At 45.8% G+C, this 16,173-nt stretch overlaps 1 protein-coding gene across 1 annotated transcript; it reads left to right on the forward strand.

Moving 5' to 3' along the window:
- The first annotated feature begins 10,981 nt into the window (after positions 1 to 10,981).
- Positions 10,982 to 11,282, forward strand: LOC142435548 (cytochrome c oxidase subunit 6B1-like). The gene has a single exon (XM_075539770.1). The coding sequence runs from the start codon at positions 11,022 to 11,024 to the stop codon at positions 11,280 to 11,282; it is 261 nt and encodes an 86-aa protein (XP_075395885.1). The 5' UTR covers positions 10,982 to 11,021.
- The last annotated feature ends 4,891 nt before the right edge of the window (positions 11,283 to 16,173 follow it).

The raw sequence follows: 16,173 nt of genomic DNA on the forward strand, positions 1-16,173 counted from the left end.
CAAATTTTTATGGTTTGACTGTGTCCATGTTTAAAACAGCAGCTATAGCATTGCTTTCCCCTAGAGAATGATTTGCAAAAATGCCTTGAGTGTTATTTGAGTGTCCTGGTGACTGAGAATTCTTCAACACCATCATCAAAATGTACATAAAAATAAGACATGAAGCACATCTTGTTTCAGCTAAGGATATCTTGGCATTGTGAACTAATTTTTAATGATATCCAAGTAAACATGTTTTAATAAACTTACACAGTGTAGTCTATGTTTTTAATTTCACAATTTCTACATAAATGCATTTGAATTAGAGGATAGTCACATCAGTCCTGGAAAATGCAGGTGATTGAATGATCATCTATAGCAGTATCACTTTGGCAGACCAGCAAGCTGTTCCACTTTCCCAAGTCCTGGAGTGTCCGTTTCAGCTTGGCCATATACACGGGAAGCTTCTCCTGTTGGAGAGGGCCCTGGAGGTCCAGGTAACACTCGAGAGGGATAGAAAACTGCAAGAGTTGCAGCTTGCACAGAGGGAGGGTGTGCCGCAGCAAACCCTCCAGGGTAGCCACTGGGACCGGGATTCCATAGAACCTGAAGAGCTGGAGCTGGGAGCAGTGTCCAAGGGCAGGCAGGATGGCTTTGAGCTGGGAGTCTGTGATCCCACAGCCACCCAAGTTCAGCATCTGGAGAGTGTCTGAGACGCTCTCCAACAGAACTTGCAGCGACTGAGGATTGAAGCCAGTCAACTTGATTCTATTCAAATTCAGGGATCTTAGGGACTTGGTGCTCAGACACAAGGACAGATCTGTGAAGTCAGACTCAGAAAGTGAGCACTCCGTTATCCAGAGCGTCTTCAAGGGGGCCTCCAAGCATGCGAACACCTGGTCCACGTGACCTTCCAGGAACTGAGCAGGGTCCAGATACAGCTCCTGGAGCTGGTGTAGATGGTGTAACTGTGAAGCCAATAGGGAGACTAGATTCTTCACTTCGTCCTCCTCCCTCCAGGAGTTCAAGACGATTCCAGAGAGAATCAGTCTTCTCAGATGAACCATCTGGCCCAGGAGAGGAGCTAGCCTGGCCAGGGTAGAGAGTTCCCACGTGCAATTCACTGCCACCTCCTGGACACGGTTCAACTGCGTCATTTTCAGGACCTTCTCAATAATTTCCATTCTAGTTGATGCATTAAAAATGTCCAGCTTCCTACAACAGAGAAGGAGCTGGCCCTGTCTCTGACTGACTCTTTTAAGGAGGAATGTGAGCACTTTATCCAAAGTGGCTTCGAAGAAGCAAAGGTCTAGGACCAAGTCCACAGAAGGCCTGTTAGACATTGATTTAGACCTTCTTGCCCTCTTTCTAGGGGGCTGGGCTGCCTCTAGGTCGTTTGATGAACCTTGGGCACCTGGATCAGACCACAGGTTCCAGGAATTGCTGTGCGCGTGTGCGCAAAAATCTAAAACTTTCAGCTGACATCTCCCAAGATGAACCTTCTGGGCAAGCAGGACATCTAGTCCATCCAACACAGCTTTTAAAATGTCCTGGGGGAGCTTCTGAGCTCCTATCAGTGTCCCCAGGGGCATGTGTGTGAAAGGCCAGGTAGCCACCATCACCTTCAATGTTGCAAGGTGCCTTCCAGTAACAGCTGCTTTGAACACAGGCAGGAAGAGAGGACGGGGTAGACAGCGCAGCTTGGCAATGGCTGAGGTTTCGTCCTTCAGGAAGCTCTGGCTTGCAAGGTCCACAAGACTGGGTGGGCTGTACCTCTTCATGCTGATTCAGGTGCTCCAGCAGGAATGTGAATCCTTGTTGACCAGAGAAGTGTCCAGGAACTTCTCTCAACTCGAAGACAGCCAAGGTGCTGAAGCGTCTCAAGGTTTTAGGTTGGGTGTAAGTTTGGACTCTTCTGACTACTGTCGTTTCAGAAGCTTATGCCAGGTCAATCAGTCCTTCATTCTATCAGCATTCGTCATCCACGTCATATATCTTTGGATTGGTTTTGTCCTTGTGTCCTTTATGACAAGGTAAATGTCAATTTATATTTGGGATTGGGGTTTCTTCTGTAATCTACAACATTGGCCATAGATGTAGTCATTTGATTTCTGTGAATCACATCAGCATATAAAGTCTACATGTACAGCAGCTATTTGAGTTGTCAAGGAAGGTGTGCGTGGTGAAGAAGTCATTCTCTTTGCAAGATCTACTATGATTTTCAGGCTCCTACACCTTGCCATACAGAGTGTGTTGGGGGAAAGAGTGCTCAGCCATTGCTTCTCCGGAGTGGCTGCCCACGGAACTCTGTCCCCCCGTTGTTCATGGCAGCTGTGGTCCCGGGACAGAGAGAGACAGTGAAAGCCATGGTGAGGTCCTTCCTGGCCTTTCACCCGTCTCCCTCTAGGGGCTCTCATGAAGTCTTGGCATTCTCACCAGGACATCTTAAAGGCTGCCCTGGATGGTTTTGATATTCTGTGGGCCCAGAAAATGCCACCACGGAGATGCAAACTGAGAGTGCTAGACCTATGTGTGAACACTGACTCCACCTTTTTGAAAGTGTGGTCTGGAATCCAATCCATTGCCTTCGGTCCCTCATCAGAAGATCAAGTGATTACCCACCCAAGAATTAAGATTCACAAATGGATGAACTCCATAGTAGGGAAGAATATTCAGCCCTTGGCTTCCATGGTGATGCTCACAGAACTGTGTTTTATTAAAACCTCCCCAGATCAATTGCTCACCTGCATTATTGAAAGAGTCCACCAGGGAAAGGACCTGCCACCCCTGTGCTGTAGGAAGCTGGAATTTGTAGATCTACCAGAACGTCCCATTATAGAGGAGATCCCGAAGGCAGTGCAGCTGGACTCTGTCCAGAGGTGGTATTGCACTGCAGATGGGACCTGAACACTCTCAACTGGTTTCTTCCTTACCTGGACCAGATGGGTCACCTTAGCACATTGCATCTGTCAGGAATAATCTTGGATCCCCTGGGGTCATCTAGCATGGATGAAGAGGAGAAGCTACTGGCAAAGTTGACCTCTCACCTTCTCTGTGTGCATCAATCACAGCACAGATTCTGTGGATGAGGATGAGATTATCTTTGCTATGATAATGTGAGCCGTTTGGAGGTCAAGATTACAGGATGCATCTGACGTCAATAGCTTTACCCCCAGTCCACCCTTGCTGGCTTCTCATCAATTTTAAAGACATGAGAGGAGAGGTCAGCAGACAGATAGAGATGCTGACAACCTTCAGGCAATGACAGGCAGAGCAAAGCATGTTTTCAAGACCGAAGGTCCCTCCCTGCCTTTGGAATACTCTGGATCAGTGGTTCTAAAACTTCCCAATGCTGTGACCCTTTAGTACAGTTCCTCATATTGTGGTCCCCCTAACCATAAAATTATTTCCATTGCTGCTTCATAACTAATTTTGCTCTGCAATTATGAATCATAATGTAAATATCTGACATGCAGGATATATTTTCATTGTTACACGTTGAACATAATTTAAGCAGTGATTAAGCACAAAACAACATGTAATTATATATTGTGAAATATGTATTTCTAATTACAAATAAATGGATTTTTTTCTTGAAACATGGTGACAGTCTTAGTATAACAACAGTACACTGCATTGCTGCATTTTGCGACACTATGCGTAAAAAGCCAGCATCATCAGTGTGAAGGTTGGACGGCTTCTTGTGGCAATTTGTCGATGAATCATACAGTGAGTTCCAATGGCCTCTGCCGAGTCTTTCGGGACCAAACGTTGAAATCCAGATCGACATCCTAGCATAGCTGGAGCTCCACGTGTGCAAACACCACATAGAATTTTCCAAGACATCTGATGGCCTTTCTGAAATGAACCAACTATGACCAATACATTATGTGCAGAAATGGTCGTTTCAAGAGCTTTGGGGGGAAAAACACTCATTCTTAAACCTGACATCATTAATATTCCCCGTGTGAACCAGTAACCGAACAGTGGCAACGTCTATAGAGTCATGAAGCTGGATGCTAACTATTGGAAGTGGAATAGATTTAATTTTCCTGGATTACCTGATAAAGAGTATCAGCAGACATGTCATCTATTCTTCTGGGAACTGTGTCGTTAGATAAGGAATTATATTACACTTCGTAACAAATTCTTGTCCAATCATGACTCAAACAATGTCTTCGGCTGATGGCAATGGTAAATGCTCACCAATGATGTGAGGCTTCATAGTTCTGGTGATTCTGTGTGCCACCAAATATGAAGCTTCGACAGCTGCTACGTTTTCTTTGCAGTATTTGCCACCAGCGTCAAAGCTGGCTTGCTGGAGCCCATCAGCTTTGCTTCTAAAATAGTCGGTATCCTTGGCGGCAAAGCTCAGAAGCTTGTTTTCAAAAGCGCATTTTAGTTTGTTCGGCTTCATAGATTCGGCGGATAGAACATCACAACAAATAGCACACGACAGTTTCTCAAATCCTGCTTCAATTATTGAGGTAAACCGTACTGTAGAAACTCATTATATTCCTTTTCTTAATGTTTTGTTCTACTCGGCCCATTGTCATGGGATGGTTTGATAATGAAAATAATATATAACAATAGCTTTACTAGTACGAAAGACGATCAATGGCATCTTCCTGTCAATACAGTTCATTAGAATTTCCGGATTTACCATTCCTTGTTTTTTTTCACATACCTGTTACTAATACAAGGGGGCAGTATTCACTTCAACCACAGCTGAATATAAAAAGACCGGTGAGCATCCAGATTAAGTTCTCATGGCACAGATATAGGAGGGTTAGCTTTGGTTCTGTTTCTTCCTGTGACAAGTGGTCATTTTGAATGAAGATTACAGGATGCAGCTAACAGCACCACCGTTACCCAGGTCAAACCCTGCTGGCTCCAAAACTGTTTTCTATACGACATAGAAAGAAAGAGAGGCCAGGAGACCATTTGCTGAGCTTCTTCAGGAGAGGACAGGCAGGATCAGGGAATGTGCGTGGAACCCAAGGTCCCTGTCCTGGGAACCTTCAGGACTTAGTGGAAGATGGCTGTCAAGACACATTGAGTTAATGCTGCTGTCTGTCTTTATGGGAGCAGACTGTGATCGGTGTGAACTGCAGAGTCTGGTGGTTTTGAAGCCTCCAACTCTTGATTAATAGCCCACACTGAATAAGCCCACACTGGAGCCCAGCTCCCAAACTGACATCCTTACATACCTGCCACACTACGGAGCACCTGAACCCAGCAAGTTGATACACATAATGGACCATTGCACAAAGACAAGATATTAAGACACATCAAGTCCCTGAATAGATTCTGAGGTGTGAAGGGGATTGAGGGTGAGCAGGACACATTAATCTGTTTACCTTGATTATATGGAGCAGAGCAAACACATCCATATATTCAAAATTCAATGTTGAATAAATTCACTTCATATGGGCCTCCAAGAGGTCCAAGCTGGGAACCCCGTTTTTGAACCCCTAGGTCCCTCCCCACTTAATTCCTCAGAACCACTTAGAGAATTTTCTTCTTACTCCCTATTTCAACTCAGTTTCAGAGGCTGACAAGACTCATATTTCAGTCTTGGACTCTTACCCGTAATCAAGTAGATCCAGTGGATGGTGAATCCCAGATGGCAGGTCCAATGGAAGCCTTCTTCCTCAAGGGTGTTGAGACTGACAACATCCAGAGAAGAAGGAATGATGGCAGAATTCTGCCCCAAGTTCCCAAACCTTCAGGTCAGATGAAGGGTCCAAGTCCAGAACCAAGCTACAGAGCTTTCAGGGAGCTTTTTTCAATGATGAGACCACACCCACAAAGAAGTTATCTTCTTCCTCATTGGTTGTTCGCAGTAGGTCTCAGCTTGGAAGTGATGGCATTTCTTGAAATTTCATCAACCAGGCTGATGCCACCATAATGAAGTAACCCCTTGGACTCCTGACCCAACCATGTTGTCACAAACACTCAGCCACCACACCTTACCCACTGTGATTCAGAGAGTTCATCTGTGCATCTCATGTTCCATAGTTCAAACTTACACCCACTATGTCTCTTCAAACTTAGAGCTAACATGTGAAAAAGAGTAGAAGTCCCTCTTTGGTCTTCTAAGGACTGCTCATCTTTCCAGGAGTAGATGACACCATCAAGTCCCACCGATTGACTGATGGGGTTAAATGTGTGACCTGGTGGTGAGCAGACTAATCCCTAACCAAACATGCCACCTCAACTGCCTCTCTCCAGAGCACAGTAGGGATTATTGAATCACTCTGGGTGTCTTTGAAGGATTGATCTGGGGAGAAGAGGCCAGTACACACTCTCAATTCTCAAGTGAGATTCTGAAAGAAGCATCACCAATGGAGAGGGGGTGGGGGTGTGTTTAAGCAAACCAAACTGAATTGTTTTATTATTTAGGTGGGTAGATACCAAATCCAGCGCATCAGGCTCTCTCCCTGTTGTTCCGGGGTCAGATCTTTGGTCCCTTGCAACATCTGTGTTCCTGTCCTCCCTTGGAGAGCACTGGGTGTCTGGGCATCAGCCTTACCTTGAATTCAGCAGGAATCCTGCAGGTCCAGGGAAGCACCCTGATCCAGGTCTTCTTGCTTGGTTACTGTCAGCTACCTCCCTCTTAATCTTAGTCCTCCTGCTTTCTTTTGGCTGCTGTATACTTGGTTTACTTTTGTCCAGTCTCTGAATTTTAGTCTGTTCATGTGTGTTTCTGAGGTGTGGTATCTTGTAGACAGCATCTGATAGATTTTGTTTTCAGATGTATCTACTTCTCTCTCTCTCTTTCCTGGTTTGTTTAGTCACTTACATTCAGTCAGATTATTTATATGTGTGTGTGTGTGTGTGTCATTTTTCCTTATATTTGTGAATGTTGTGTTTGAGAGTGTATGTGTGCTGTTTAATGTCTTTGTTCTTTTTGTATTGCAGGGTTGCTTTGGGTGTCGCTCTGTGTGTTGGTTTTTGTGAGGAAATGTCTTGTTTGCTGGTTTCTGATTTATGTGTTTTTGATTTTTCGGCCAGGTTACTTCGTTGAGTGTGTTTTAGAGTGGTGATCTTGTTTTTTTGTGCTTTACCTTCATTTCTCCTTCTCTGGGAATACCTTTATTTCTCCATCATGATGGAGTGCTGTTTTGTAGTTCATTTGTTCTACAGGTTTGCTGAGCTGGAATGGACTTGGTGTCAGTGAATGATGATGGTAAAGTTGATCAACCCCCATGTCAGAGGTCAAAGCTCTTACGATCACAATCAATCCTCTTCATCCCTTACAACCGAATTCTATCAATAATTCCGCCAACCTTTCCTTACTCAGAACATGTATGCGGATGTCATTACTTTCTCCCTGGAAAACTATGACTAGAAGAGCTATCTCTACAATGTCACTTCGCTGAAAACGATGTTGAGGGATTCAGGATCTTGCCTGCCACCCTTGATCATTTTACCAGTAAATATTTTAGCAGAAGTGCCCTGGTGTTAAATTGGTTAAGCATTGTGGACTGTTAACTGCATGCTTAACCTGAGAAAGGGGATCTTACTCCATTAAGGACTCTACTTTCATGGGAGAAGAGTGTCATCTCTCCACCCTTTATTAAATATGGGAATCACTGAAGGGACAACTCCATTTCACTCAGTGGGCAGGACCACCTACTTTGGGAAACACCGTTATATATCTGGATGGGAGCAGACTCTCATTTCTATGAATTGGAAAAGCTGGTGGTTTTGAATCTCTCTCTTCTCAAGTGCTCCAATTAGAGGAACATCAATAATTAGGGTTTTTAAAACAACCAACATTAATGGTCTTTCTGCTTAGCAGGTGGAATCCAAATTCAGGGCATCTCCTGGAAGAGGAGATTCCCTCCCTATGTCTTCTGAGGTCCTTTCCCTTTTTCCTTGCAGCATATTGGGCACTGACCTCCGTTGGAGAGCACGGTGTGTCTGAGCCTCAGTCTTACCATGTGCCTATGAGTTTGACCAGGTGGGGACTGCATGTCGTTAGAAGCACCCTGATCCTGGTCTCCTTTCTTCTTTTATTCTTCCTATCAACATCGCTACCCCTGCTTTATTTATGTTTCTGTATGAAAGTGTATTTGTCTGCATTGACACCAAGTGAGTCACTCCATTTTCTGGCACGGGCAGTGTCGGCTACGTGGGTAATCAATGGCTCTCTGTCTTTCGGTGTCAGACGCTCACCTTCCTCCATTGGAGAAGAGGGTGGTTTTCAAACCTCCAATTGATGATTCATAGACCAACACAGCCCACTACTCAGGCACAGCACCGAATCGGGCATTCCCCATGTCCTCTTCTGCTGGAATGAATAAGCACCTCCCAGGCGATGAACACTTAATTTCTTAAGTCAGTCAGGAGCAGAAGTGAAGATCACAGGTGAGAGCTTTTCAAAGGGTAGTTTATTTTATTGTAGGTTAGGCAAGGAGAATGGGTTTGGAGAAATGCAAAACAGGTTTTCAGTTGATCATCTGTAGCGGGAGGGAGTGGTCTGGAGTGCTCCTCTCCCTGCGGCATCTCCATGAGTCTTGGAATCGACGTTCCAGATCCCAGGAGGTTCCCAAGGCAGGAAGGCACCTTCCGTTTCAAACGCAGGCTGTGCTCTGCCTGTCCTCTCATGAAGGTACTCTGCACCTATCTGTCTGCTGGCCTCTCTGTTCATTTTTAGGAGATGTGAAGCCAGCAATGATGGTCTGGGGTGAAGTTGCCAATGTGAGACGCCTCCTGTAATCTCCACTTCCTTGTGGCCATATTATCATAGTACAGATCATGTCATGATCATGAACCTAGTCCCAAATGATCCCGTATACATCAGAAACATGAACATTCGACAAATGGGGTAGAAACTCAGAATCAATGGTGAGGATTGAGAAAACACGGTATGGAAGGTAAGCTGTCTACGTGAATGATGATTGCATCCCAATCTCTGTCAGGAGTGCTGCCAGCAAAGCTTACATAGAGAGGCTCATAGGCTTGCAGGGTCTCCCTGAGCGCCTGCATTGCCTCTACAAGAGAATCCTGGCACAGAGACACTTGGAAAACCTCATAGCAATCCTGAGGGACAGGCAGCTCCAGAAGGGAGAACTTGCACAGTGGCCAAGTGTGACGAAGGAAGCCCTGCAGGGCCGCCAAGGAGACGGGGTTTCCACCCAACGCCAAGGTGCTCAGCAGGGAACAGTGGCCCAGAGCAGGCTGCAAGGCACGGAGCTCAGAGTCATCAAATTCACAGTCAGCTAAGTCCAGGTGGGTCAGGGTGGCTGAGACCCTCCCTAGCAGACTTGGGAGGAATCTACAGCTAAAGCCTGCACTGAGCGCACCACTCAGATCGAGGTACCTGAGGAGGCTGGTGCACGGACACGAGCACAGACTACTCATGTCCGAGTCCACAGGCACGCAGTACGAGAGGGTGAGGGACTCTAAGGGGGCTGACAGACTTCTGAGCAGCTGGCCGAGCTGTTCATCCCTGAAGAAGACCGATTCCAGGATGAGGTGCTGGAGCTGATGCAGACCGAGGAGCTGAGAGGTCAGTTTTTCAAGTAGCTCCTCCACCTTAGCCATGCGATCTGGTACCGGGGGCTCCAGGATTATTCCCGTGAGGTGAAGTGTGTGAAGCTGACCCATATGGGTCAGGTAAGGAAGAAACCAGTCGAGGGTGTGCTGGTCCCATCTGCAATGCAACACCACTTCCTGCACATCGCCCAGCTGCACCGCCTTCAGGATCTCCTCCATAACGGGAAGTGGTGGGACACCAACAAACTCTAGCTCCCTACAATACAGATTGGGCAGGTCCTTTCCCTGTTGGGCCCTTTCCATGAGGAAGGTAAGCACTTCATCTGGGCCTGTCTCTAGGACACGCAGGTCTGTGAGGAACATGGCGGAGGCCAAGGGCTGAGGCTTCTCCCCTGTTCTGGAATCCTGCCTGGTGTGGGTCAGAGTCCAGGGACGGGTGGTCACTGGATCCTCTGATGAGGTCACAGAGGCAATGGATTCGGTTCCAGACCACACTTTCCAGAAGTTGGTGTCAGTGTCCAGGCATAGATCCAGCACTCTCAGCTTGCATCTCCTGGGGGGAACCTTTGGGGAAAGCAGGATGTCAAAAGCATCCAGGGCAGCCTTTAAGATGTCCTGGTGAGAATGCGAAGACTTCATGAGAGCCCCTAGTGGGAGCCGGATAAAAGGCCAGGACCCCACCATGGCCTTCACTGTCTCTCCGTGTCCCCCAATGACAGCTGCCATGAACAGCGGGGGGAAGAGCTCTGTGGGCAGCCACTCCAGGGCAGCAATGGCTGAGGCCTCATCCTGCAACACACTCTGGATGGCCAGGTCCAGGAGCCTGGGTGGGTTCTTGCTGCTCATGTTGAACAATCAGCTCCACAGAGAGTCCAGACCTGTGAATAAAAAGAGGGGTGTGCTCATACTTCTGGGACAGCCACACGGATTGTCCCAGCAGTTTAAAACCCGGAACCTGCCTGCCTGAGCTCCTCAGAGGGAAGCTTCCTGGCTATGCCACTCCTGTTATGAACTCACAGTGGTAGAGGCTGGCAAGGTAGGTGCTGGAAAGTTTTCCAACTGGATACTTTTGCAGACTCAAGTGGGTCCTCGAGTTGTAGAATCCAAGATAGGCAGGTCCGATGGTGGGCAGTGACCTCAGCAGCTATGGAAATGCATAAATCAAAGATCAGTAGGAAGTATGGTGGTTGCCCATTGTATCTAACAATCCTATGGCTTACTGTGCAGGAGAGATCAATTCAGAAGGAATGACTGGGCATTCCTCAAATGGAAATTTTACATCTATATTGTACTACTATGCTCTCTGTTTCGGGATAATATCTATGGGAGGACAAGAAAGTCTCGTCAATAGGGGAGGAGATGAGTCAGTCAGGGTGGGTTGTAGCACCAATGAAGAATACAGCTTTCCTCTAGTTCCTAAATGCTTCCCTCCACTCCCCCTAATCCCACTATCATGATCCGAATACTCCCTTGTAATTCTGGCTAGACCGATTGAGCTGCCTGCGATTTGAGGGCGCGCTTTAGGAGTCACCACCATGGCAGAAGACATCAAGACCAAAATCAAGAACTACCGAACTGCGCCTTTTGACAGCCGCTTCCCCAACCAGAACCAAACAAGGAACTGCTGGCAGAACTACTTGGACTTCCACCGCTGTGAGAAGGCGATGAATGCCAAAGGGGGCGACGTCTCCGTGTGTCAGTGGTATCAGCGCGTGTACAAGTCCCTCTGCCCCATTTCCTGGGTGACCGCCTGGGATGACCGCCGGGCACAAGGCACATTTCCCGGGAAGATCTGAAATGGCCTCACTTCTCTCCTGGGATCCTGATTCCTGACTTCCCTACTAATAAAACTTCATTGAACACGTGTGAAAAAAAAATTCTGGCTAGACCAGGGGAAGTACACTGGTGCATATAGGAGTTGGAGTGACAGGGAATCCAGGGCGGGTGATACCTTCAGGACCAGTGGTGTGAGTAGTGATACTGAGAGAGTAGAGGGAGAGTGGGTTGGAAAAAGAAAACCGATTACAAGGATCTACATGTGACCTTCCCTGGGGGACGAACAACAGAAAAGGGAGTGAAGGGAGACACCGAACAGGGCAAGATATGACAAAGAAATAATTTAAAAATTATCAAGGGCTCATGAGGGAGTGGGGAACGGGGAAGAAATGGGAAAAAAGAGGACCTGATGCGAAGGGCTTACGTGGAGAGCAAATGCTTTGAGAATGATGAGGGGAATTAAAGTACAGATGTGTTTTACACAATTGATGTATGTATGCATTGTGATGACAGTGTATGAGCCACTGATAAAACTTTTTTTTAAAAAAGAAAATCTTGTCAATAGAGTGAACAGTCAAATTGGCTCACCAATCGCTAAACAAAAGAACTGAAGGATTCTTCAAGCCCCCTCAGTATGAAATAGATCACCCGCGTAGTCAAGAGGCAGAGATGATGATAGGTGATTGCAGTAGTAAATTAGGAAACAGAGAGGAAGGAGAGGAGGACAGGAAATATGATCTTGGTGATAGAAAGAAACCTGGAAATAACAGGGTAAATTTTGCAAGGCCAATGACTTCTTCTCCACACACACCTGCTTTAACAATGCAAATGGCAGCTCCACATGTTGACTTTCTCTGATGATGTGATTCACAGAAGTCAAATAGACTTCGTCTGTGGTAAATGTATTAGGGTACAGAAGAGACCCCAATGCAAAATGTCAATTAAGCAAAACATGGACTGTCATAAATGATATTAAGGCAAAATGAAACCAAAGATACATGATCTGGATGACGAATGCTATTAGCATGAAGCCATAGTCGAGTCCAAAGATTCAGTCAGGATATTCAGTCACTAAGTCATGCAATACAGGAAACTGTCAAGTTCCTGAATCATTGGAAGCTCGTTAATCACAATAGGAGGAGGGATTATGGAAGCCCAAAGATGGCCAAGACTAAAAAGCATATTTTAGGCTCTATGGAGCTTAGATGATTGATCCTTTGAAAGAAGGCAGCCTAAGCAACAGGGCTAGGCTCTGCCTTTTGACTATGCAACCTCCAGTACTGGACTATCCATCAAGGACACACCCAGTCAATCTGCAGAGACTGCTCCTCCCAGGAATGCCTGTCGGAGGGTGGAGGTAATCCACTCTCCAATTCACTCTCCCCGAGGGCTAGATGATCTACTTCATTGTTCCATGATCTCAAGGAATTTAATAAAAGACTTATAGGTACTGGGGGTTTTTTTGGTTGTTTTTTTGCATTTCAATGTCATGTTTACCCTCCCAAAAAGGAAATGTTAAGACTTAACCACTAACATAAAGGAGATTTTGGGGGAGCTCGTTATCTGCAGTCAAAAATGAAGCTGAAACCATGAAGCTGAAGATGTGAATCCAATACACAAGAGTTCAAATATAACCTGAGACACATCCCGCATGAATGTCAAGACCATCTCAAGAACAGGTAGGGGTAACTGAACACTAACTACAGGGAACTGGACCAGCTGTGGAATGACATCAATAATATCACTATGAAGAGAACAACATCCTTCACAAGGCAGAAAAGGAAGAATGACCAAGGTGGACATCAAGAGACTCTGAATGTTGCCACTGGGAAAATCATAGCTAAAGCAAATGGAAGAATTGATGAAAGAACGAGCTAACAGAACAATTCAAAGACAAACTGAAGTATTAGAGGGAAACATGCTGCCCGGGGCTAAGTCATCAAAGTTATAAGAGTGAGAAGACAGAGCACGTCATTCTCTAGATGTGGTAGAGAAAGGAGAGGTGGGAGTAGGCTCGCTGCCCAAGAAAGCTTTGCCTGACATTATCCGATGAAAAGTATATAGACAACGGTTAATATAGAGTCTGTCCTCCTTACAATCTCTTCATTTGTGGGACGTGGTGTTTAGGGCCCCCCGGGAGTTTGAAGACTAAGATTTAAACTTGCCCTTCAGACATGAGCATTTTGGCAGAAGTTTGGTTGTTTCAAATATATGACAGCCATGATCACGCCGTGGTGATTTACAAGAGTCTTTATTCGATTATCAGCTAAAGGTGACTCTTTGGTTGCAGTCCCAAGTGGACATTTGAGTCCATCTTTAAAGGTTAAACACTCATACATCATTTGTCTAAGACTCAATCAACAGAGGACAGAACCTCAAAGCAAAATGGATGTTAATATTCTATAGAGTTAGTGAAGCCTTACATGGTAAAACATTGATATAACATCCTGGTTAATAAAATAAAAATAGCAATATCCTGGTTATGCATCAAAAATCAACATTATTGAGAACAATGTTCTGATCTGTAGAACATAAGAGCGCACTTTAAAACCAATCACTGTCTGTCCTCTCCACCCCAACCCAGAACTATCAGACCAATTGTTTTCTCCTCCACACTGTTCATCTAGCCAATCTCATCTAGAGAGAGCTGAAGAGATAAAATACTTACCAAAAATACAATCATAGCAAGACAAAGTGACAAAAGAGAACACAGCGATGACAACAGAAGGGTTGTAGTGAAGAGACGAGCCAGTCAGGGTGCGATGCAGCAAGGATGAAACATACAACTTTCCTCTAGTTCTTAAATGCTTCCTCTCTGCCACTATCATGGCCCCAATTCTACCTTACAAATCTGGCTGGACCATAGTATCTGTAGAAGGGTACATATAGGAATTGGAAACACAGGGAATCCAGGGAAGATGACCACTTCAGGACCAGTGCTGAGAGTGGTGATACTGGGAGGGGGGGAGGGAAAGTGGGGTAGAGAAGGGGAACCGATTACAAGGATCCACAGATAACCTCCTCCCTGGGCGAATGACGACAGAAAATGGGTGAAGAGAGACATCGGACTATCTAAGATATGAGAAAATAATAATAATGTATAAATTATCAAGGGGTCATGAGGGCGGGGGGTGGGGATGGAGAGAGAAAAATGAGGAACTGACATTAAGTGCTCAGGTAGAATGCAAATGTTTTAGAATGATGATGGCAACAAATATAACAAATGTGCTTTACCCAATTAATGGTTGTATGGGTTATGAGAAGAGTTGTAAGAGCCCCCAGAGAAATTATTTTAAAAAAACAAACCAAAACCAAAAACCAATCACTAGGTGGACTCTCCATGATGGGAGAGTGAAGGTGGCAGGTCACTCAGCAGTCCACAAGATGGCATATAGTGGCGACTGCTAGTCTGTCTCAGAACACATAATAGAAATAATTCTGTTTTACTTTCTGTTGTCAATTGATTCTTGATTGTGAATCAGTGGGCATTTATGCTGGAAATCACCAGTTTCAGATTCAGTGATTTAAGCTATGTATCAATTCTGTAATGCTAACGATCTATCCATCCCCTGTAGTCCCTCTTGAGATGTACCATGCTAGCACACACGGACAAAGCGCTCTTTAGAGGCAAGAATGGCAACACGTTCGAGGCACTCACTTCCCAGAGGGCTCCGAGAGACAAGCTTGGAACCCGGACATCAAATCTAGGCCCCTCCGCACAGAGATTCTCAGAACCACTTTAGACAGTTTTCATGCTACTCCCTAGTCCAACTCACCGTTGCAGAGGCTAACAAGGCTCAGATTTCAGTCTTGACTCTTATCCTTGATCAAGTAGATCCAGTGGATGATGAATCCCAGATGGCAGGTCCAATGGCAGCCTTCTTCCTCAAGGGTGTTGACACTGACAACGTCCAGAGAAGCAGGAACAATGGCAAGATTCTGTCCCAAGTCCCGAAACCTTCAGGTCAGAGGAAGGGTCCAGGTCCAGAACAAAGGTACCCGGCTCTCAGAGAGACCTTTTAAATCATGAGGCCACACCCACAAGGTAGCTCTCTTCCCCCTCATTGGCTGTTCACAGTAAGTCTCAGCTTGGAATTGAGGGCATTTTATGAAATCCCATCAACAAGGCTGATGCTATTGAAAAGAACCAACCCCTTAGAATCTGGACCCGGCCCTGGTGACTCAAACTCTCAGCCATCACACCTTCCCCACTGTGATTGACACAACATAGAAAACTTTGAGGAGTGGGTTAGCTGCTGAGAGTGGATTAAGCAATCGGATTAAGCAGAAATGGCTCTAGAGCCCAGAATCTCACATTTGCGACAGGTTTTTGTCCTTAGGAATATCCATCTGTGTAATTAATTTCCCAAAGCACAAAATTACTTGTATTCTGTGCCTCTTCCAACTAGGAATCAACTATGGGAAAGAACTGAAGTGCCTCTTTAGCTTCCTAATGACTGTCGATGTCTCCAGGAGTAGAGGCCTCATCAAGTCCCTCAGATTGGCTGAGAGCTTTGAACCAGTGACTTGGTGGTAAGCACCCCAGTGGATTACCAAACACGCTACCTCAATTGCATGTCCGTAGAGCACAGTAGGGATTATTAGGTCACACTGGCCGTGCTTCAAGGATTGACTTCTGAAAGAGCCCTCTGCATTCTCGTTTCAAGTGCTCTGATGGGAGAAACATTACCAATTAGGGTTCTTAAAATGACCAACGTAAGAGGTCCCTCTGTTTAGGTAGCTGGAATCCAAATCTAGGGCATCACCTGCAGGAGAAGACTCTCCCTGTGTGCTCTGGGGTGTCTTCCTTTTCGCTTTGCAACATCTCTGCGCTGGACCTCCATTGGCGAGCACTGTGTGTTTGGGTCTCAGACTTACCTTGGGTCAAGGAGGTTCACCAGGCAGGAACGG

This window comes from Tenrec ecaudatus, chromosome Y, assembly GCF_050624435.1.
Source record: "Tenrec ecaudatus isolate mTenEca1 chromosome Y, mTenEca1.hap1, whole genome shotgun sequence".
Taxonomy (NCBI): Eukaryota; Metazoa; Chordata; class Mammalia; order Afrosoricida; family Tenrecidae; genus Tenrec; species Tenrec ecaudatus.

Bases quoted from the DNA above. Each gene is read 5' to 3' on its own strand.
- LOC142435548 (XM_075539770.1), top strand. From the start codon at position 11,022: ATGGCAGAAGACATCAAGACCAAAATCAAGAACTACCGAACTGCGCCT.